Source organism: Streptopelia decaocto (assembly GCF_964273445.1).
Source record: "Streptopelia decaocto genome assembly, chromosome: 19".
NCBI classification, from domain to species: Eukaryota; Metazoa; Chordata; class Aves; order Columbiformes; family Columbidae; genus Streptopelia; species Streptopelia decaocto.
In genome coordinates this window covers 1,559,250-1,580,997 of record NC_138674.1, presented here as the reverse complement: position 1 = coordinate 1,580,997, position 21,748 = coordinate 1,559,250, and the positions used below count along the sequence as shown (strand labels likewise).

The 21,748-nt window shown below is 66.0% G+C and overlaps 3 protein-coding genes across 4 annotated transcripts; 1 reads left to right on the top strand and 2 right to left on the bottom strand.

The window, feature by feature from the left end:
* The first annotated feature begins 1,031 nt into the window (after nucleotides 1-1,031).
* Nucleotides 1,032-8,984, top strand: SORT1 (sortilin 1). 2 transcript variants are annotated; one of them, XM_082069250.1, is made up of 20 exons: nucleotides 1,032-1,180; nucleotides 2,260-2,319; nucleotides 2,547-2,620; nucleotides 2,729-2,831; nucleotides 2,926-3,090; nucleotides 3,366-3,439; nucleotides 3,574-3,623; nucleotides 3,728-3,858; nucleotides 3,941-4,085; nucleotides 4,290-4,445; nucleotides 4,672-4,778; nucleotides 4,938-5,040; nucleotides 5,134-5,302; nucleotides 5,822-6,012; nucleotides 6,288-6,477; nucleotides 6,578-6,694; nucleotides 6,915-7,023; nucleotides 7,222-7,328; nucleotides 7,553-7,676; nucleotides 7,780-8,984. In XM_082069250.1, exons 3-20 carry the CDS (start codon nucleotides 2,589-2,591, stop codon nucleotides 7,792-7,794), a joined length of 2,088 nt encoding a protein of 695 aa, XP_081925376.1. In that variant the 5' UTR covers nucleotides 1,032-1,180; nucleotides 2,260-2,319; nucleotides 2,547-2,588; the 3' UTR covers nucleotides 7,795-8,984. The 2 variants fall into 2 exon arrangements, with proteins under 2 accessions (XP_081925376.1, XP_081925377.1); XM_082069251.1 differs by having other exon boundaries at nucleotides 1,109-1,180; nucleotides 3,731-3,858.
* A 533-nt stretch (nucleotides 8,985-9,517) lies between these two features.
* On the bottom strand, nucleotides 9,518-17,578 carry CPNE5 (copine 5; the record flags this gene model as incomplete). Its single annotated transcript, XM_082069211.1, has 21 exons — nucleotides 9,518-9,706; nucleotides 10,211-10,284; nucleotides 10,735-10,792; nucleotides 11,093-11,195; nucleotides 11,271-11,398; nucleotides 11,474-11,655; nucleotides 11,760-11,806; nucleotides 12,063-12,124; nucleotides 12,208-12,261; nucleotides 12,572-12,647; nucleotides 12,722-12,763; nucleotides 13,220-13,324; nucleotides 13,539-13,642; nucleotides 13,888-13,951; nucleotides 14,024-14,083; nucleotides 14,354-14,430; nucleotides 14,502-14,541; nucleotides 14,678-14,781; nucleotides 15,225-15,271; nucleotides 15,380-15,420; nucleotides 17,490-17,578. The coding sequence occupies 21 exons, from the start codon at nucleotides 17,576-17,578 to the stop codon at nucleotides 9,518-9,520; spliced, it is 1,746 nt and encodes a 581-aa protein (XP_081925337.1).
* A 2,180-nt stretch (nucleotides 17,579-19,758) lies between these two features.
* Nucleotides 19,759-21,682, bottom strand: PPIL1 (peptidylprolyl isomerase like 1). Its single transcript, XM_082069168.1, has 4 exons — nucleotides 21,503-21,682; nucleotides 20,769-20,923; nucleotides 20,628-20,696; nucleotides 19,759-20,055 (listed from the first exon to the last, which is right to left on the bottom strand). Exons 1-4 carry the CDS (start codon nucleotides 21,556-21,558, stop codon nucleotides 19,835-19,837), a joined length of 501 nt encoding a protein of 166 aa, XP_081925294.1. The 5' UTR covers nucleotides 21,559-21,682; the 3' UTR covers nucleotides 19,759-19,834.
* Nucleotides 21,683-21,748: the final 66 nt, after the last annotated feature.

Sequence of the window (21,748 nt, the reverse complement as noted above, 5' to 3'; positions counted from 1 at the left end):
GGATGACACAGCAGTGCGATGAAAGTTCTGTGTTTGCAAAGGAGAAGGAACAAGGGCCAGGAGGGTGAGCAAATCTGGGTGAGGCTCTCGCTCCGGGCTCGTGGGAGGTTTAACCCTCACTCTGTGGGGTCCCCCTCTCCACAACCCCCTGCCCTGGGCTGAGGGGGATTTTGCAGCACTGGGGGTGCAGAGCCCTTCCCGGGGGGGCTGCCAGGGGTGTTTGTTGCTCCGTGGATTGCACCAGCGCTCCCCGGGGAGGGCAGGGCTGTGCTCCAGTGTGCTTGTGCAAGGGTGAAACTGTCACCGGGCGCGACAACACTCGGCTCTGCTTGTACCAGCCGCAGGGAAACCGGGGGTGCCAGCCCCGGGGTGGGGACACACACACGACCGACCCTGTCCCCTGCCAGCTGTGCACCCCCAAAACCAGGCGCTGAGCCCCACAACCAGCCCCAGACTTTCCTGGCCTTGCGCTTCCGCTGGTGGTCCCCCAGGCCCCCCGGAGCACCTTTCCGGGGGTTCCGCGTCTGGCTGGGACTGGGGTCCACGGACACGTGGGCGGCTGCACCTTGTGAATGGGCCGCGGGTGGGCCTGGCGCGCCCCCGGCTACCTGTCGCTCTGGCCAATCAAAAAATTGCTCTGTCGCCCCACACCTCGCCGCGATGCCAATCAGAGGGTTGTTGCTAGGTAGATTAAAACCCGAGGTCAAACGGGAGAGGGTGGGCTCTCACCCATCGTGCAAGCGCTATCGGCCAATCAGAAGAGGAGACGGGTTGTGATTGACAAATAAAGACGCTAATGAGAAGGCGCGGGGCGGGGCGAACATCCAGGGGGGCGTGGCGCGCCCCAGAGCGACATCTCCCACAGCCAACCACAACGAGGGGGCGCGGCGGGAGGGCGTGGCGCGGGGTGGCGGCTGCCAATGGGAGGCGGGGGGCGGGCGACGGCGGGCCGGGGCGCGGGGCGGCGGCGGCGGCCGGAGTCGCCATGGGGCCGCGCGGGGCGGCGGGGCTGGCGGTGGCGCTGGCGCTGGCGCTGGGGGCGGCGGGGGCGGCGCTGGGGCTGCGGCACCGGGCCCGGGCCCGGACCCCCCGCGGCGGCGGGCTGGCGGCGGCGGCGGGCGGCGAGGCCTGCGGCGGCCTGCGCGGGGTCCCGGCCGCCCTCGGCAACAACACGCACCAGGTGAGCCGGGACGGACGGACACAGGGACAGACAGCCCTGGGCGGCACCGGGCCGGGGGAGCGGGGAGCTACCGGCAGCACCGGGGACGCTCTGTCCCTCCCTCCATGGCTGGGGCAGGCGGACACACACCCCTGCCCCGCCCCAGCCCCAGCCTTATGGGCTGGACGGACAGACAGACAGACACTGACCCGCCCCGAGTCCTGGCAGGGCCTGGCGCGGGCAGGTGACTTCTCGTGGGGGCGGGACGGACGGACAGACAGTCCCCCTACATCCCCTGGGACGGACGGACGAACAGACCGGACAGACAGACAGACCATGCTCTCCCTGTGCCAGCGGGGGCAGGACAGGGCAGACAGACAGACAGACGCTGCCGTGCATGTACCCGCAGAGACACCTGCTGCGGCAGGACGGGCTCCACGAGCAGGGACAGACAGACAGACAGACACACACCAGTCCGACAGCAGCCCCCACCCCCTAGACCCCGCTGGACAGACACACAGACTCCAGACAGGGCAGAGGGACAGACAGACGGACGTGGCGGGGGAATCCTGACCCCGGGGATGCTGGGTGTCACCGGCTCTGCCGGCCCGGCCGGTTGCCGCGCGGTGACAGTGGCCTCGCCAGCCCAGTTTGACCAGTTCCCCAGCTGGTTCTGCACTCATTTTACATTTCTTTTCCCTTTTTCCCTCTTTTTCGCGGGACGGGGTGACACCGCAGGCCCCCCTGTCCCCTCCGTGCCACCTCGCTCTGTCCCCAGCTGCCCAAAGTGTCCCCAGCTGCCCCCACCCCACTGCCCACTCTCATCCGGCCCCTCCAGTCCAAACCAGTGTCCCCCAGTGTCACCGAGGGGTCACAATCCCACAGGGCGTGGGCTCTGGGGGCACAGGGGGGTACATGGCACAGAGGGGACCCTTGTGCATGGGGACAGGGTAGTGTCACCCCGCTGGGGGGTGGCAGGGGGGGGCGCAGGGACTCCAGTGTCCCCTGGGAGAGGGTGGCCATGGGGCTGCCCCGCTGGGGGGGTCCAGTGACTGTCCCCCGCGGGTATAAATGTACATCTGCCACCTCTCCCCTCACAGTGCGTCTTCGATGACCTCAGTGGTTCTGTGTCACTGTCCTGGGTGGGTGACAGCACAGGGGTAAGTACAGGGGGGGCTGTTCCCCCAAAGTGGCTCTGGATCCCTCTGGGGGGCACAGCAGCGTCCCCACCCTGTGCCCGAGGGGCTGCGGGGCCGGTGGGACCTGAAGCCCTGGCTGGGATGGAGGGGGGGGGACAGGAGGAGGGGACAGCTCCTCTCCCTTGGGAGTGACACGGGGGGGTCTCTGCGCTCAGGTGTGACCCTGCGTGTCCCCCTGTCCCCCCCAGGTCATCCTCGTCCTGACGACGTTCCAGGTGCCGCTGGTGATCATGAGCTTCGGGCAGTCCAAGCTCTACCGCAGGTGAGCGTCCCCTCCCGGGACCCCGCGGGCGGCACCGGGGGGTCCGTCCCGCAGCGGGGGGGTGGGCTGGGAGCAGCCCCCCCACACCCACCCCTCCCTCCCTCCCAGCGAGGACTACGGGAAAACCTTCACAGACATCACCGGCCTGCTCAACAACACCTTCATCCGCACCGAGTTCGGCATGGCCATCGGCCCCGAGAACTCGGGCAAGGTAGGAGGGAGGGGGCAGGACCCCCCGGCAGCGTCTCCCCCCCACCCCAGCCTGGTGGTTTTTCTGGAGCCCCCCCCTGTTTCCCCCCGCCCAGGTCATCCTGACGGGCGACGTCTCGGGCGGCAGCCGCGGCGGCCGCATCTTCCGCTCGTCCGACTTTGCCAAGAATTTTGTGCAGACGGATTTGCCGTTTCACCCGCTGGTGCAGATCACCTACCACCCCCGCAGCGCCGACTGCCTGCTGGCGCTCAGCACCGAGGTACAGCGGCGGCAGGATGGGACCCCCGGGGCTGGCTGGGGCTTCTCGTGTGTCCCCAGGGACCAGCTGGATCGTGGTCGCGTGTCCTGGGTTCCATCCCCATGCCTGGGGATGCGTGTGACCCCACGGCAGCGTGGGGGACACACCTGGGGACAGGGGTTTGGAGGGGGCTTGTGACCCCGTGACGGGGTGGGGGACATGGTTTGGGACAGGGGTTTCAAGGGGGGGTGTTGTGGGGGGGTGTTCGGCTGTAACCGACCTGTGGGCTCTTGCAGAACGGGCTCTGGGTCTCCAGGGATTTTGGGGAGAAATGGGAGGAGATCCACAAAGCCGTCTGCCTGGCCAAGTGGTGAGTGGCTGCCTGCTTTTTTGGGCGGGGGGAAATGATTTGGGGGGGCTGATTGCAGCCTGAGCCACCCAAACCCCTCAGAGCAATGGGATGAACCCATTTTCAGGTGTTTTCCCCCCCTTTCTCTTGCCCAGGGGTGCAAACGACACCATCTTCTTCACCACCTACCTGAACAACTCCTGCAGTAAGTACACCTGGCGTTTTGAGTCATGGTTTCGGGGTTCACATCACTTTTGGGGGGGACACACGGTTCCAGGGCTCGTTAATTCATTGTCTCTTCTTCTTAAGAAGCTGATCTGGGGTTACTGGAGTTGAAGAAAACCTCCGACTTCGGCAAAACCTTCAAGGTCATCGGCACCAAGATCTATTCCTTCGGGTTGGGAGGACGTTTTCTTTTCGCCTCCGTCATGACAGAAAAGGTGCTTGGTGTCCCCTTCCCCCCGCGGCGAGGAGGATGAAGATGAGGATGAAGATGAGGATGCTGATGCTTTGCTTCCCCAGGGCACCACGCGGCGCATCCACGTCTCCCTGGACCAGGGCGAGACGTGGAACATGGCGCAGCTCCCCTCCGTCGGGCACGAGCAGTTCTATTCCATCCTGGCCGCGAACGACGACCTGGTGTTCATGCACGTGGACGAGCCGGGCGGTGAGTGGGACAGGGACGGGGACACCGCGGCGCTGGGGACGCAACTGGAAGCAGCAGCACATGGGGACCGTGACTGCGCTGGGGCCGTTTTGTGGCGTTCGGGATTGTTTTTTGTCTCTCCAAAACACCCTGGGGGGTGCGCTGGTGGCCCCGGGGGAGCAGGCCCCCCGTCCCCCTCACCGCTGTCCCCGTGTCCCTCTGCAGACACGGGTTTTGGCACCATCTACACCTCCGACGACCGCGGCATCGTCTACTCCAAGTCCTTGGAGCGGCACCTCTACACCACCACGGGCGGGGAGACCGACTTCACCAACGTCACCTCCCTGCGCGGCATCTACATCACCAGCGTCCTCTCCGAAGGTCGGCGGCTGTGTCACTGTCACCCCCCCAAGAAAACCTGGGGTGACACCTCCCCAGGGCTGGGATCTGGGTTTTGGGGGGGGCTGGAGGGGAGAGTGACCCCTGTGCAGGGGGGTGAGGATGTGCTGGGCATCCTGATCCCATTGACTTCTGTTCTTCCTCTTCCCCCCTCTTTTCCTCCCCTCTTTTCCTCTCTCTTCCTCCTCCCTCCTCCTCCTCCCCGCAGACAACTCCATCCAGTCCGTCATCACTTTTGACCGCGGTGGGGAGTGGGTCCCGCTGCGCAAACCCAAAAACACCACCTGCGACTCCACGGCCAGGAGTAAAGACGAGGTGGGTCTGTCCCCCGACCCCGGGGACGTCCCACTGCCGTGGGGCTGGCCCTGGGCTGTGGGTCACCCCACAGCGAGCCCTGAGCGGGCTGGGGGGTCCTTGGGGAGCCCCCCAGCACCCGCTGGGGTTAACGGGTGAACCCCCCCGTCGCTCCTGCAGTGCAGCCTCCACATCCACGCGTCCTACAGCATCTCGCAGAAGCTCAACGTCCCCATGGCGCCGCTCTCCGAGCCCAACGCCGTCGGCATCGTCATCGCTCACGGTACCGAGCCCCCCCGGGGCGGGTGGCGGCCACGGGGAGCCCCCATTTCCACGTGTGTGACCCCCCCCAACTCCCGCTGTCTCCCTGCACCAGGCAGCGTCGGGGGGGCCATCTCGGTGATGAGCCCCGATGTTTACATCTCGGACGACGGGGGCTACACGTGGGCGCGGATGCTGGAGGGGCCGCACCATTACGCCATCCTGGACTCGGGGGGGCTCATCGTGGCCATCGAGCACAGCAGCCAGCCCGTCAACGTCATCGAGTACGTGTGGGGTCCTGTTGCTGCCCGGGGGGCTGGCTGGGTTTTGGGGGGTCCCCAGGGAAAGGGGGGACGGGATGCTGGTGAGGGGCAGGAGCACAAGTGTGATGGGAGCGGCTGAGGGACCTGGGGGTTCAGCTGGAGAACAGGAGCTGAGGGGAGACCTTCTGATCTCTGAACTGCCTGAAAGGAGCTTGGAGCCAGGGGGGTCGGGCTCTGCTCCCCAGGAACAAGCGCCAGGACCAGAGGAAACGGCCTCAAGTGGCGCCAGGGGAGGTTGAGGTTGGATTTAGGAACAATTTCTTCCCCAAAGGGCTGTGGGGCATTGGAACAGGCTGCCCAGGGCAGTGCTGGAGTCACCATCCCTGGAGGGCTGGACAGACGGACACGAGGTTCTCAGGACATGGGGCAGTGCCGGGGTGGGGAACGGGTGCACTCAATCTTGAGGGGCTTTTCCAACCAAAATGATGCCATGATGGGCCCCTGGCTGGTTTTGGGGGGTGCTGATGACGACCCCGGCAGGTTCTCGACGGACGAGGGGCAGTGCTGGTACCGGTACGTGTTCTCCCCCGAGCCCATCTTCTTCACGGGGCTGGCGTCCGAGCCGGGCGCCCGCTCCATGACCGTCAGCGTCTGGGGCTTCCGCGGGAGCTTCCTCTCCCGAAAGTGGGTGTCGTACACCATCGACTTCAGCCAGCTGCTCAGCAGGACCTGTGAGTGCCTGGGGACAGCAGGGCTGGCATTGGGACAACCGGGGCTGGGGACAGTCACGGTTAATCTGGGGACAGCGAGGACTGGCCTGGGGACAAGGGCTGGGGACAAGAATGGCTGGGAACAGCCGGGGCTGGGCTGGGGACAGCCAGGACTGGCGACAGGTGTGGCTGGGCGCCGCTCTTGCCCCCAGAGCTCAGTGTGGGCGACACGAGCAGAGGTGCCATGGGGACAGTGTGACAGGGTGTCCCCTCGGTGCCGCCCCCGTCCCTCGCAGGCGAGGACAAGGACTACACCATCTGGCTGGCGCACTCCAGCGATCCCAGCGACCCCAGCGACGGCTGCATCCTGGGCTACAAGGAGCAGTACCGCCGCCTCCGCAAGTCCTCTGTGTGCCAGAACGGCCGCGAGTACACCGTCACCAAGCAGCCGTCCGTCTGCCCCTGCACGCTGGAGGATTTCCTCTGGTAGGACCATCCCCTGGCTTCTGTCCCCATTTGGGGGCCACATGTCACCCCTCCCAGGTCCCCAAGCGGGGGCTCAGCTGCTTTTCCCTTCTTCCCGCAGTGATTTCGGCTACTACCGCCCAGAGAATCAGTCTGTGTGCGTGGAGCAGCCGGAGCTGAAGGGACACGACCTGGAGTTCTGCCTCTACGGCCGCCGGGAGCTGCTCAAAACCAGCGGGTAGGGCTGGAAACGGGGGGAAAAAACCCAAACCCCCCCGGAATCCTTTGGCCAGGGATGAAACTCTTCCAGGGACAGGGAGAGAGTGGGCGGAATCCCCCAAATCCCCCGGGAATCCTTCACCCCGCCTCCGGTGGGGACAAACCCTCCTGGCCTGGGGTCGGGGCTGACGGGCCCTGGGAGGCTGTGGGGTCACCGAGTGTCACCTCCCGGTCTGCAGGTACCGGAAAATCCCCGGGGACAAATGTTCGGGAGGGGAGAGCCCGAGCCGGGAGGAGACGGACATGAAGAAGAAATGCACCAGCAACTTCCTCAACCCCGGCCAGCTGGTAGGTGACGGGGACACCGCCCAGGCACGGTGACAGCTGGGACATCGGGCCACCTCTCGCCTGTAAACTGCTGCTGCGACGGGCAGGACCGTCCCTAAATCCTGCAGCCACACTTGGCTTTTGTCCCCCGGGGTGCTGGTTGTGTTCTGGGGGACACTGGTGTCCCCCGGCTCTGGACTCGTCCTCCTGTCCCCACAGGCAGCGTCCCCCAGCTCCACCCCCATCATCCTGGCCGTGGTGGCCGTGCTGCTTGTCACCGTGGTGGCCGGAGTCCTCATCGTCAAGAAATACGTCTGCGGGGGCAGGTGAGGAGCTGAGCCCCCCCCACTGTCACCGTGGGACACAGGGGTGACACTGCCCGTCCCTGGGGTGACACTGCCCGTCCCTGGGTGACACTGCCCGTCCCTGGGGTGACACTGCCTGTCCCTGCACCTGGCTCTGCTCTCGCAGGCTGAGCATGTCCCTGGCCGGGGGGGACACTTGTGGGGGTGCAGGCAGCGCGGTGACATCCCTGTCCCCCCCCCGGCAGGTTCCTGGTCCATCGATACTCAGTGCTGCGCCAACACGCCGAGGCCACCGGTGGGGACGGGCTGGACACGCTGGACCCTGTCCCCACGGCCACCAAGGGCGGCTACCACGACGACTCTGACGAGGTGAGCATGGGGGGGTCCTGCCCCCCGCCAGGGTCGGTTCTGGGGGGGCAGGTTGGGGACACACCGGGGGACAGCGGGGGGTGACGGTCCCGTCTCTCCCCAGGACCTCCTGGAGTAGCGGCACCGCGGGGACGACGCTGGGGACACCGGGGACCCCGTCACGCTGCTGCAGCCCCCCCGCACAGGCAGGACCCCCCGCCCGCGGGCTCTTTGCTGCTGGGGGGTGACATAGGGGTTTAACTTAACTCCACTTCAATATTTCCTTCCAGCGCAGGGGGGGCAGCTTTTATGGGCTTTTATTTTTCCCTTTTCTGGGGTGTTTTACTTTAAGGATGACGGAGCCCCCCCCCCGATGGCAGCATCATCCCTGGGGGGTGGGGACAAGCTCTAAGGTGTCACTGCTGCCGGGGGGGTTCGGGGGGACAGGAGCCAGACTTGCCTGTAGCTCCCACCCCCCCACCTGTTTCTTCTGCAAAGCAATAGGAGCTGCCAGGCCCCCCCAGCCCCCCAGCTCGGGGGGTGTCCCCATGGCTGTGGGGCAGCCCCCAGCTCTGCCCCCCGCTCCCCCCCCCGGACTGGCTTTGGCCGAGGGAAATGCAGCAATAATGAATTAAAGCTTGAAGCTCTTTAACCAGGGGCTGGGGGGGCTCAGCCCCGGCTCCCTCCGCCGGTGGAGGTGCAGGCAGGATGGGGGGGGCCAGAGCAGCCCCCCCCCGAAGTGGGGTTGGTCCTTTGCCCCCCGCCCAGTTCCCCCCACCAGGTTCTGGTCCCAGCACTGGTACAGTCTCCGTACACTGGAAATCCCCACTTTTGGGGGGGGTGGATGCATCCCATAACAGCCCCCCCGTCAGCTGGGGGAGGGGGGGGGCTTTATGTGACCGCCCCCAGCTGGGTGATGGGGTGCAGTGGGATGGGGTGCAGTGGGGGGGGAAGCAGCAGGTTATTGGGGTGCTGACCCCCCCTAGCCCCTTGCCCCCCCCGCTATCGCGACATGGCCGAGCTGTCGTGACTCACGGCTCCTGCTCTTGCCCCAACGACTGTGCTGCTCCCCCCAGCTCGGTGGGGTGGGGGGGCAGGGGGGGCCCCAGCACCTCCTGCATGTGCTTCAGCGTCCCCCCTGGGGACAGGGGTGGGGACAGGGACAGCGTGACCCCCCAAGGAAAAGCCATAGCCCTGCGCCCCCCCCGGCCTGGCTGTGGGGGGGTGAGGCCAGCGCAGAGTCCTGTAAATAAACCTGGATGTGTGAGAACTTGGGTATTTTTCTGTATATTTGCAATATTTGGGTTCTTAGAAATAAAGCCGAAACGGACCCTGTGTGCCCTGGTCTGTGTCGGGGGGGGACACGGATGTGGGGGGGTCACCCCTTGCAAGGGCGATGCTGGAGGGGACCTGGGGTGAGTGAGGGGGGTGGTAATTAGACAATTAAAAAGACTATAATTTATTCTGGTTTAAGGCCACTTGATACAAACCCACAGCAGACACACACGGGACGGGGGGGACACACGGTCCATGCAAATACAAAAGTGAAGGGTGGGGGGACACAAAAAGGGACCTGGGACCCCCCTGGGAGCAGCCGGCACTTGTTGCAGGATGGGGGGGGGCGGATCATGTGTCACCCCCAGGGCTGGGGACGGGATGAGCACGATCCAAATGTCACCAGGGCCACCAGAGGGGACCCCAAAAATGTGATTTTGGAGGTCAGGAGGGAAACCCCCCCCACCCAGGGCCCATGTCCCCCCTTGGGCACAGGGACCTGTTACCACTTACCCCTGGAGCAAGGAAAGGGGGGGGGTTCAGACAAACACCCAAACCTGGGGACAGGGGGTGACGGAGCGGGGGGGTCAGGGCTGGGGGGGCACAGGGGGGCCGGGGGGGTCAGGGCTGGGGGTTGCAGGCTGGGGTTTGATCCCTCGGGCCTTCATGTAGGAGATGAGCTGGTCGGGGATCTCGGCCAGGACGTCCCGGGCCAGCCGGGCCATGCTCAGCCCCGCGCTGGACGCCCCCTCCACGTAGTCCCGGAAGGGGACGAACTGGGGGACAAGAGGGGACGGTGGGATTCTGGGGGGGTGGGAGGCAGACCCCGGTTCCCTGTGGCCAGTGTAGCCTGTTGTGTCCCCACGTCCCACATCCTGGTGTCCCCTCCCCTATTCCTGATGTCCCAGTGTGTCCCCAAATCCCAGTTTACCACCATGTTCCAGTACACCCCCCACCCCGCCCCGTCCCAGTGCACCCCCACATCCAGGTGCATCCCAAGCCCCAGTGTCCACCCCCAAATGTCCCAGTGCAGACCCTCCATATCCCAGCACATCCCCTCCATGGCCCAGTGCCCTCCTGCATGGCTCAGTGCCCCCCCAAAGCTCCCAATGTCCCCCCAATATCCCAGTGCCCCCACAATGTCCCTTCTCATCGTCCCCCCATCCCAGGACCAGTCCCTGGCCCCCAGGTGCAATGGGGCAGATTTGGGGTCCCCAGGACACCCCGCTGTGCCACCCCCATACCGGGGGGTCCCCAATCCCTGCAGGGGGGGTTTGTACCTGCACGATGTCCCTCTCGGCCACCTTCCCGCGGGATGAGACGCGGATGTCGTCACCGTCCAGCTCCACCATGGCTGGGGGGGACAAGGGAGGGTCAGGGGCCCCTTTGACCCCCCCAGCCCCACCTGGCAGCCCCCCCGCCCCGGCAGCTGCGGGCAGGGACGTGTGGGCAGGGACGTGCGGGCAGGGGAGCGGGGTGATTCATCACTGCTAATTACTGGGGGAGCTTTAATTTGGCTTCACTGCTGCCCGGTGGCAGAGCAGCTGGCTGCTGGGCGGGGGGGCTGCCCATGTCCCCCCCAAATACACCGTGGGGGGCTCATTCAGCCTCTGCTCACAGCCACACATGGCAGCTCACAGCGAACCCCGCTGAGCCCCCACAAACTCAGTTTGTATTTCCCCTGTGCCCCCCCAAGCCGCCCCCCAGGGACACAGGGGCTGCTGAGCCAGGTTGGGAGGGGGGACACGGGGACCCCCCCCAGCACCATCAGAGGGTTTGCTCCCCAGTTTAGGCCCAGCCTTACCGTCAAACTCGGCCTGGCCGACCCCCACGATGATGATGGACATGGGGAGCTTGGCAGCCTGAGGAGGGAAAAAGGCACCAAATTTAGTGTTTTGCCGCCAAACGCCCTGTCCGGGGCACCCCAAGCCCCATCTGGCCAGGGCACCCTGATATCCTGGGGGTCCCCACCTGGTAATTGCACCCAAACAACTCACAGTACCCCAAGTACCTGCTGGTTCTTGCACCCCGACATCTCTAGACACCCCACATCTCCATCTGCTTCCTGCACCCATCGTGGGGTGTTGCACCCCGGATGGCTCAGCACCCCCCAAACCCGGCTGGTCCCCGCACCCTGATACCCGGGGCACCCCAGGACTCACGTTGACGATGGCCTCCTTGGTCTGCGCCATGTCCGAGATGACGCCGTCGGTGATGATGAGCAGCACGAAGTACTGCGACCCATCCAGCACCTCCGCCGCCGACCTGGGGGGGGGACACCCCGCGAGTGACACCGGGGTGGGCGCGAGACCCCACCCGAGGGCGCTGGGACCCCCTTACCGGGCGACGTGGTTGACGACGGGGGCGAAGTTGGTGGGTCCGTAGAGCTGCACGCTGCGCAGGCTGCGGTGATACGCCTCCAGCACGCCCGCGATGCCGCTGCACGCCGGGTTGGCCGCGTCCCCGTTCTGCCGGGCGAGGACGGTGACAACGCCGCCGTGTCCCCGACCCCGCCGTCCCCACCCCCGGGGACGGGTCCTCACCAGCGGGAACTCGTGGGACACGCGGCCGTCGGGCGGGATCTTGGCGCCGAAGCCGAGCGCCGGGAACATCTTGTCGCTGTCGTAGTCCTGGATGATCTCGCCCACAGCGGTGAGCGCCATGGCGTACGCGTTCAGCTGGTACGGGCTCAGGTAGTGCAGCGAGGTGGACTGCGAGGGGTTCCCTGGGGACACGGGGGTCAGCCGGGCCCCAGCACCCCCCCGCTGCGGTTTAATGACCCCCCGCCTCAGTAAATAACACCGGGAGGGGGCACAGCCCCGCGCTCACCGTTGGACGCGGTGAAGTCGATGGCCACCGTGAAGTTGATTTGGGTCCTGAGAGGGGGAAAGTGGCATTAGGGACATGGGGGAAAGTGGCGTTAGGGACATGGGGGAAAGTGGCGTTAGGGACATGGGGGGGCAGTGCAGCCCCCTCCCCAGCCAGCCCTCAGCCCACAGACCGGACTGGATGCATCTCCCCGCCCCAAAACTCCGAGCACCCCAAATGTCCCTGTGCTGAGGTTTCATCCCCGCACCCAAGGGCGCTGCTGGGGGTGCTGGGGACGCCCAGCGCCGCGTCCCCCTGGCTCACCCGCCCCTGATGTAGTCCAGGAAGGTGTGCTCGGACTCCACGGCGAAGGACAGCAGTGTCACCTGCCGGGACAGGGGGCTGAGCGGGGACAGCGGCCGTGCCCCCCCCCCCCCCGTGTCCCCTCCCCTCGTCCCCCCGTCCTCACCGTCCCCGAGTTCAGGTATTTCTTCTTCTTCATCTTCTTCCTGGGGTTCACCACCTGGGGGGCGGATGGGAACTGCTCCCCATGGGGCACCCTGGGGTGCAGAGGGGCACCCTGGGGGGGAACACCCCGGGGTCCAGCGCAGGGGACTGTGGCACCCAGGGGTGCAGGACAGGGGCACCCTGAGGCACCCTGGGGACCACGACACCCATGGGTGCAGCGTGGGGACCCTGGGACGCGGGACCGTGACACCCTGGGGGTGCAGCGTGGGGACCTGGGGACTGTGATGCTCAGGGGTGCGGCACAGGGACTGTGACACCCAAGGGTGCAGCTGGACCCCCCCATGGTCCCCGCTCTCTGGTGTCACCTCGTAGACGTTGAACTGGCTCTGTCCCCGCGCCAGCTCCCGGTAGCTGGTGGTGAACTCCCCGATGAAGTCGTGGCTGCGCGGTGAGGGGGTGTCACCGCCGGCTGGGGTGACAGGGGGGTCCCCAAAGCCACCACCCCCCCAGCTCACCTGCCATCGCGGTCCCAGTCGTACACCTCCACCTTGATGGCTCTGCAAGGCAAGGGGGGGTCACAGCCACCACCCGGCAGCCCAAACCCCCCACCCCGGGGGGCACCATGGGACCCCCTGGGTTTGTTTTGACGCCTCCGTGGGGCCTTTTCCTCCTTCCTCCTCCTCCTCAGCCTTTTCCAGCGGGATATTTTTATCCCTATTTTTATCCCCCGTTGCCACAGCAACGTCCGACACGGGGCCAAGCCGGCGACGCGGTGCCACCGCCAAGCTGGGTTTGCCAGGACCCGCAGCTGGTGACACCAGCTTGGAGGGGGACACACACCCACCCCCCGCTCAGGGGTGGCTCCGTGATGCAGCTGGAGCCCCGTTACCCAGACGGGTAAACTGAGGCATGCAGCGCGGGGCGCTGGAGGCTCGGGCACGGAGACTGAGGAAGAGGGTGCGGAGTGGGGACCCGGGGGACACATTGGGGACCCGGGGGGACACGGCGCTCACCGGTCGTGGTCGCCGTTGCAGAGGGCGCGCACCGGGATGGCGAACGCCTGCCACACCGGGTTCAGCGTGTTGCGCACCACCTCCGTCTTGTGGCAGATGGTGAAGCTGGTGGGGACAAGGGGGTCACCCCGCTGATGACAAACCCCCCACACCCCATCACCCCACAGGTGATGTTTTTAGAGACCCCCCACCTCCCCAAAACCAGCCCAGCCCCGTGGGGACACCAAAAGTCCCCAAGGTGTCCCATGGCCAGGGCTGTGTCCCCCCGCTGTGATGGAGGTGGTGTCACTGCATTTTGGGGGGGCGGGATATCGCTCACGTCCCGTCCTCGTTGCTGCGGTAAAAGACCATGAAGGGGTCAGATTTGCCGAAAAAATCCTTCTTGTCCAGCTTGTTGGCGCAGAACTGCAGCGTGGCCACGTCCTGCGGGGGGGGACAGGGGTGTCACCACCCCACACCCTCCCAGGGACCCCCCAGGGACCCCCCCAGGGGACAGCGCGGCTGCAGGAGCCTGGGGGGGCTGAGGAACCCATGGGACACACCGGGGGACAGCTCAGCCTGAGCTGCATCTTCCTCACCCCAAGGCGAGAAAGGCCCCAGCGGGGGTCTCAGCCCCCCCAAGCACAGCACTGGGGTGTCCCCAACCTGTCCCCCCGCCCGGAGCTCACCCGGCAGTTGCCCAGCTCCTCGGCGAGGAGGATGATGGTGCCGCACTTCTTCCCGGGGATGCCGCTGCCGGGAGGGACACACACGGTGACCGGGGGGGTGTGTGTCCCCCCCAGGGCTGGGGACCCCCACACTCACCCGTTGGAGACGGCCGGAGCGGGTCTCCTGCCCCGCGCGTGCGTGGTGACCGTCCCCATCCTGCTGGGACACACGGGGAGGGGTGACGGAGGGGACACCCCCCAAAAAAGCAGACCCCCCCCACCATGGGGAAACTGAGGCAGGGGCTGGGGGGAGGACATAGGAGCCCCATCCCAGCGCCTGGGCTGCTGTCACCAGGGTCTGGTCTCTGTCCCCAACACACGGATAAGGACCTGGGCGCCTTGCCCGTGCTGGGGGGGACATGGGGACACCGGGCAGCCAGCCCAGCACAGGCCCCCCCGGAAACTGAGGCACGGGGGGGGGGCTCACGTCAGGGGCTTCTCCAGGCGGCTGCCGGCAGAGCCCACGATCTCGCCCAGGGTGCAGAAGGCCTGGCCCAGGAAATCCTGCGGAGCCACCGTGTCACCAGCCCTGTCCCAGCGGTGCCGGGGGAGCGGTGACAAACCCCCCAGCTTACGTGTTTGGAGAGGTCGGGGCTCTTGGAGTCCACATCATACCTGGGGACAGAGCAGGGGATACGATAGTGACGAGGACACAGCCGGGACAGGGACAGAGACCAGCACCCCCCTGGCACAGCCTGAGCCACCGCAGGGGCTGGGGAGGTGACACCGAGGGGACAGCGGGGACACTCACAGGTCGAAGCGGAGGTTCTGCTTCTCCTCAAAGAAATAGTCGAGGACGAACTTGCGCAGAAAGTCGGGGTTCAGGGTGTTGTCGATGACCTCAGTCCGGCCGAACTGGGGACACGGGGACAACGAGGGGACATGGGGACACCGGGGGGACATGGGTATGGGGACACAAGGACGTGGTGGCGTAGGAACATAGAGATGCAGGGACACGGATATGGGAACATGGAGACTTAGAGATGGGGACACAGGGACAGATGAAGACCAAAGGGGGGATGGAGTGAGGGATGGGGACACCAGGGGACATGTGGGACACGAGGTGACGTGGGGGCGGGAGGGGACACGCGGGCCAGGCACGGCGGGACCAGGTGCCCCTTTGTCATCGCACGGGGCTGGCACCGTGTCCTGCCCGGCCCCCGCCCGCTCATCACGGCCCCTCAATTAAGCAGCAGCTAATTACAGGGCACCCAGCAGGGGGGTGGGGGCAGGAGGGATCCGCCGCTCCCCCAACCACTCAACGGTCCATCTGTCCGTCCGTCCGTCCGGGCACTCACCTCCCGCCACTGCCGGCAGCCGGGGCGCTGGGTGTACAGCACACAGACTGTGGGGGGACACGGGTCAGGGGACGGACACCCCCAGCACCGACACCCCCTGAGCCCCCCGACCCCCGACAGCCCCTGAGACCCTTGACCCCCCAGCCCCTACTCACGTGGGTCGGACTTGGAGAAGGTGTCCTTGTCCAGGAGCTGCCTGCGGGGACATGGGACAGTGGGACACGGCACACACGGGACAGTGGGACACGGCACACACGGGACAGTGGGACACGGCACAGGGTGAGTGTGACTGTGTGTATGAGTGTGAGCACACGGCTGGGTGAGTGTGGTGCACACCATGCTGTGTGTGGTTGTGTGCACGGCTGTGCGTGCTGTGTGCTGGTGTGCACAGCCATGTGTTGGTGTGCACAACCATGGGTCAGGGTGTGCACAACCGCGTGTCAGGGTGTGCACGGCCAGGTGTGCTGTGTGCTGGTGTACACAGCCATGTGTTGGTGTGCATGACTGTGTGTCAGGGTGTGCACAACCGTGTGTCAGGGTGTGCATGGCTGTGTGTGCTGTGTGCTGGTGTACACAGCCATATGTTGGTGTGCACAACCGTGTGTCAGGGTGTGCACAACCGTGTGTCAGGGTGTGCACGGCTGTGCGTGCTGTGTGCTGGTGTGCACAGCCATGTGTTGGTGTGCACAACCGTGTGTCAGGGTGTGCATGGCTGTGTGTGCTGTGTGCTGGTGTGCACAGCCATGTGTTGGTGTGCACAACCGTGTGTCAGGGTGTGCATGGCTGTGTGTGCTGTGTGCTGGTGTGCACAGCCATGTGTTGGTGTGCACAACCGTGTGTCAGGGTGTGCACGGCTGTGCGTGCTGTGTGCTGGTGTGCACAGCCATGTGTTGGTGTGCACAACCGTGTGTCAGGGTGTGCATGGCTGTGTGTGCTGTGTGCTAGTGTGCACAGCCATGTGTTGGTGTGCATGACCATGTGTCAGGGTGCATATGACGGTGTGTTGTTGCGCACAGTTGTGTGTCAGGGTGCGCATGGCTGTGTGTGCTGGTGTACACAGGCGTGTGTTGGTGTGCAGGGCTGTGTGCTGGTGTGCACAGCCCTGTGTTGGTGTGCACAGCCGTGTCCAGCTCTGTGTGTGCTGTGCCGTGTGTCAGGGTGTTGCACGCCCGTGTGCGCTCCCTGCTGTGTTTTGGGGTGCCCAGCCGTGTGTCGGGGTGCGCGCGGCTGCATGTGCTCCCTGTTGCATGTCAGGGGGTGCACAGGGACGTGTCAGGGTGCGCATGGCTGCGTCAGCCCGCGCTGTGTTGGGGTGCACAGGGATGTGTTGGGGTGCCCAGGGCCGCGGGGGGGACACCCCGTCCCCGTCCCCCCCCGCAGCTCCGCCCGCCGGGACTCTCTCCGGTCCCCGGTGCAGCGGCAGGAAAATAGGTCGGAGCGGCCGCAGGCAGCGCGGCCGGGGGGGGGCACGGCTGGGGGGCACCCGCTGCAGCCGAGGCGGGGGCACGGGGTACCCAGCACGGCCGGGGGGCACCCAAGGGGGCTGGGGGACCAGGGACACCCCAGCATCCCGAGCCGGTGGGCCCCCAGCTTGCAGAGAGGGGGTGCGGAGGGGACCGGGGGGGCAGGACGTTCCTTGTCGCCCCCGGAGTGGGGGTCGTTGGCATTTCTCCCCTCCCAGCGCCTCGTTTCGCTCCCCAGCCCCACAGCGACAGGTCCCAGCACCGTGTGTGTCCTCCCCAGTCCCCCTGGGCTGACAACGCTCCTGGGGGGCAGGATCCCCCTGGTGGGGGACGCGGGGGGGCAGCCTGGCACCCCCGGACCCCCACCCAATCCCCAATTCGTGCACCCCCCGTCCCTAGAGCCCCCCAGGGCCCCGCACCCCTGTTTCCCCGCCTCCCCCGGTACCCGCACCCCTCCCCATCGCCCTCTGCTCTCCCAGTGCCCCCCACATCCCCCCCAGAGCTCCCCACTCTCCCGTAGCATCCAGCACCCCACACCTGCAGTACCCCTGACTCTCCAGCACCTCCCAGTGCCCCACACCGCTGAGTGTTCCCAGTACCCGCCACCCCCCCGTGCTCCCCCCGCTCTCCCAGTGCCTCCCGGTATCCCAAAACACCAACCGCCCCCTGCTCCCCCAGTGCCCCCCAGTGCTCCCCGTTCTCCCAGTATCCTACAGCGCTGGCTGCCTCCCGCTCCCCGGTGCATCCCCAGCGCCGCACAGCCCCTGGCGCCCCCCGCTCCCCGCCGCCGCAGCCCCGGTACCTGCAGGACACCGTCACCTCCACCCGGGTGGCCGGGACGGGGCCGGGACCGGGGCCGCTGCCCGGCTCCGGGGCGCCCAGGCCCGCCATGCCCCCAGCTCCGCCGCTGCCCCGCTCCGGCCGCCCCCGCGCCCCGCCACCGGCACCGGCACCGGGATCGGGATCGGCTCCGCCCCGGGACCGCCCCGGCACCGGTCCCGGCACCGCACCGAGGGGCTGCCCCGGCGTTTCCTACGATACCGCCCCCCGGGGACCCCGGGACCGCCCCCGCACCACCCCCGGTACCGCCCCCGGCATCGCCCCCAGATCCTCGGGATCGCCCCCGGTACCGCCCACCGGCATCACCCCCAGTATCACCCCCCAGAGCCTCGGGATCGCCCCCAGAACAGCGATACCACCCCCGGGATGGCCCCCGGGGCTGCCCCCAGACCCCCGGGACCCCCCTGATTCCCCAGTGTTGGCCCCAATACTCACCGGTATCACTCAGCCTCAGGTATCACCCCAGATCCCCGGTACCCCCAGAGCCCCCCCATCCTCCCCGGTGCTGCGGGACCCCTGTGAGTGCCACCCCCGTCCCCAGTGCTGGAGGGGGACATGGGGTGTGCTGGCATTGGCACCCCTGTGTACCGGGAGTAGCACCCCAAGTTCAGACCCTATGGCACCCCGAGACCAACCCTATAGCACCCCAGGATCAGACCCTATAGCACTCAAGTTCAGAGCCTGTAGCACCCCGAGACCAACACTATAGCACCCCAAGAGCAACCCTATAACATCCTGAGACCCCTATAGCTCACTATCTGGCAGCCCCATAGACCCCCAAGGCTCACTATTTGGCAGCCCCATTGCCCCCCAAGGCTCACTATCTGGCAGCCCCATTGCCCCCTATAGCTCACTACCTGGCAGCCCCATTGCCCTACAAGGCTCACTATTTGGCAGCCCCATAGCCCCCCAAGGCTCACTATTTGGCAGCCCCATTGCCCCCTATAGCTCACTATCTGGCAGCCCCATAGCCCCCCAAGGCTCACTATTTGGCAGCCCCATTGCCCCCTATAGCTCACTATCTGGCAGCCCCATAGCCCCCCAAGGCTCACTATTTGGCAGCCCCATTGCCCCCTATAGCTCACTATCTGGCAGCCCCATAGCCCCCTAAGGCTCACTATTTGGCAGCCCCATTGCCCCCCAAGGCTCACTATTTGGCAGCCCCAAAGTCCCTCAAGGCTCACTATCTGGCAGCCCCATAGCCCCCCAAGGCTCATGGGGACACCAGGACGTGGGGACACTGGGACACCAGGATATGGGGACACCAGGACATGGGGACATGGGGACACCAGTGCATGAGGACACTGGGACATGGGGAGACTGGGGACATGAGGACACCAGGACATGCGGACACCAGCTGTGGTGCCCACAGTGTCTATGATGTCCCATGGTGTCTGTGGTGGGCTATGGGGCTGCCAGATATTGAGCTATGGGGGCAATAGGGCTGCCAGATAGTGAGTCTTGGGGGGCAATAGGGCTGCCAGATAGTGATCCCTGGGGGGCAATGGGGCTGCCAGATAGTGGATAGGGCTGTATAGGCACCTATGTGGGTCAGTAGGAGTCTATACTGTCCATAAGGGTCCATAGGGATCTATAGGGGCTGTGTGGGGCCCTATGTGGTCTATAGGGTCCCAGGGGGTGGGGCGGAGCTGCTCGGGGAGCCGAGGAGGCTCCGCCCCTGGTGACGAATGGGCGTGACCGATCAAGGCCACGCCCCCGTGATGCAGTAGGAGAGGCCCCCCCATCATCCCTGTGTGGGATGTGCCACCATGTGCCAGTCTCCAGGGTCCCCAGTGCCATGTGGGGACTCCAGGTTCGGGGCGGGGGAGGGGGGCAGCACAGTGACCTGGAGGGTTTGTGACAGGGGACACCCCCGGGGGTCACAGAACACTTTGTGGGGGGGATGGATATGTCAGGGCCTGGCCTGCATCCCCATATCTCCATACCTGTGTCCATATGTCCCTGTGTTTCTATGTCTCCACATCCCTGTGTCCCTACATCCCCATCCCCATGTCCCCCCCCTGCTCTGCAGCTGGAGCTGGTGACAGCTCCGTGTCCCCAGGGTTTAGGGGGGAACCCTCCATGCCCAGGTGCTGCCTGCAGAGACACCCCCAGGGGGGCGGTCAGGCACCCACAAACCCTTTTCGGGAGGGGACACGCAAAGCCCCTTGTCCCCAACCATAACAAGGACACGTCTCCCACCACACCCCTCCTAAAAAAACAAGGGTGGGTGACCACCACTTCCCACCTTTATTACAACCAAATACTACAAACTGGAGGGGGGGGGAACCCTGCGATTCCCCCCCGCTATCCTGAAGGAAAAGCCTTGATGACCTTGACGTCGTCCAGGGGCCGGTCCTGGGCGTTGGTCTCCACCATGGCCAGCCTGCCCAGCACGGCCATGCCCTGGGACACCCTCCCGAAGATGCTGTGCTTGCCGTCCAGCCACTGCGCGGGGGCCAGCGTCAGGAAGAACTGGCTCCCGTTGGTGTCCGGCCCCGCGTTGGCCATGGCCAAGATGCCGGCGCCTGGCATGGACAGACAGATGGACACTGTTAATGTTTCAGGGTTTTTTTGGGGTTTGTTGGAGGGTTTGATGTCGTAACGTGGGAGATATGGCACTTTGTGGATGGGGTTCTTGGGAATATGAGGGGCGTGCCACCCCGTGGCCAGGCTTCTGAGGGACACAGGAGACATGTTACCCCATAGCGGGGGTCCTGGGGGACATGTCAGCCCTTGGATGGGGTTCTGAGGACTACAGGGAACATGCCACACCATGGCATCTGTTCAGGGGGACACGGGAGACACGCAAAACCATGGCCAAGGTCCCGGCATCATGGGGGACATGTCACCCCATGGCTGAGGTCCTTGGGGACGTGTCATCCCCATGGCCAGGGTCCTGGAGGACATGCCACATCATGGATGGGGTCTCTGGGGACATGCTGCCCCATGATCATGGTCCTGGCATCATGTAGGACATGCCACCCCTTGGCCAAGGTTTTGTGGAATATGGGCTACACGTCACCCCATGGGTGGGGACATGGGGGACATGCCACCCCCAGGTGGGACATTTGACGCCCCGGTGCTGGCCCCTACTCACCGGTGAACTTCAGCTCGGGGTGCAGCTCGTCCTCAAACTGCTTCCCGTAGATGGAGGCACCGCCACGGCCTGGGGAGGGGACAAGAGGGATCAGCTGGTCCCCCAGCACGGGAGGGGACACAGTGAAGGGGGGTGTCTCACCAGTGCCAGTGGGGTCCCCCCCCTGCACCATGAAGTCCTTGATGACACGGTGGAACTTGGTGCCGTTGTAGTAGCCGCGGCGGCAGAGCTCGGCGAAGTTCTTGCAGGTGCGGGGGGCGTGTTTCCAGTACAGCTCCAGCACCAGCGGGCCCATCCTGCGCCAACCGGCACCGGGGGGGGGGGTCACCCCGTGGTGCCCCCACGGGGGCTCAGCCCAGACCCGGGGACACACAGGGCTGGCGGGGGATGGGGAGCAGGGGGTGATGGGGGCTGCCCAGGACCAGGAGGGAGGAAATTGGGGGCTGCCCGGTACCGAGGGGGTAACCGGGGGCTCTTCAGTACCGGGAGGATGATGGGGATAGTCCAGTACTTGGAGCTAACCGGGACCTGGGGGACAAAGAGGACAGTCCAATGCTGGGGGGACAAGCTGGACTGGCGGGTACCGGGGGATAACGTTGACCGTCCAGTACCGGGGGACTGGGGGTAACGGACACCGAGGGGACACCAGGGGCTCTGCGGTACCGGGAGATACTGGGAGTCTCCCAGCAGCCAGGAAAACTGGGGACTGTCCGGTACCGGGGGACTAGGGGAAACGGACACGGGGGACTGCCCGGTAACGGGCGGAGAGCGTGGGAGGGACCGAGGCGTTGCCGGTACCGGAGATGGGGCACGGGCCGCGGGGGCAGGAGGGGCCACCCGCTGCCGGTCCCGGGGAGAGAGGCCTCGCCCCTTACGTGGTCTCCATGGAGACGGTGGGCGGCTGCCAGGAGTCGGGCGGGACGGCGGCCATGCTGCCGCTGCTGCTGCTGCTGCCGCTGCTGCTGCTCCGGCTCCTGTTCCCGGTGCCGCTCCCGCTGCTGCCGGCGGCGCCGGAAAGGTCCCAGTACCCGCGCACTTCCGGGGACACGCCCCCTTCCGGCGACGACCAATGAGAGAGGGCTGTTGGCGGGGCGGGGGCAAGGAGCTGAGCCAATCCGCTC

Coding starts and splice junctions, on each gene's coding strand:
- PPIL1 (XM_082069168.1), bottom strand. CDS start 21,558: ATGGCCGCCGTCCCGCCCGACTCCTGGCAGCCGCCCACCGTCTCCATG. Junction 20,924..21,502: donor ACCGTCTCCATGGAGACCAC/GTAAGGGGCGAG, acceptor CGGTTGGCGCAG/GATGGGCCCGCTGGTGCTGG. Junction 20,056..20,627: donor CCCCGAGCTGAAGTTCACCG/GTGAGTAGGGGC, acceptor TGTCCATGCCAG/GCGCCGGCATCTTGGCCATG.
- SORT1 (XM_082069250.1), top strand. CDS start 2,589: ATGAGCTTCGGGCAGTCCAAGCTCTACCGCAG. Junction 3,091..3,365: donor TGCTGGCGCTCAGCACCGAG/GTACAGCGGCGG, acceptor GGGCTCTTGCAG/AACGGGCTCTGGGTCTCCAG. Junction 3,859..3,940: donor CCTCCGTCATGACAGAAAAG/GTGCTTGGTGTC, acceptor TTGCTTCCCCAG/GGCACCACGCGGCGCATCCA.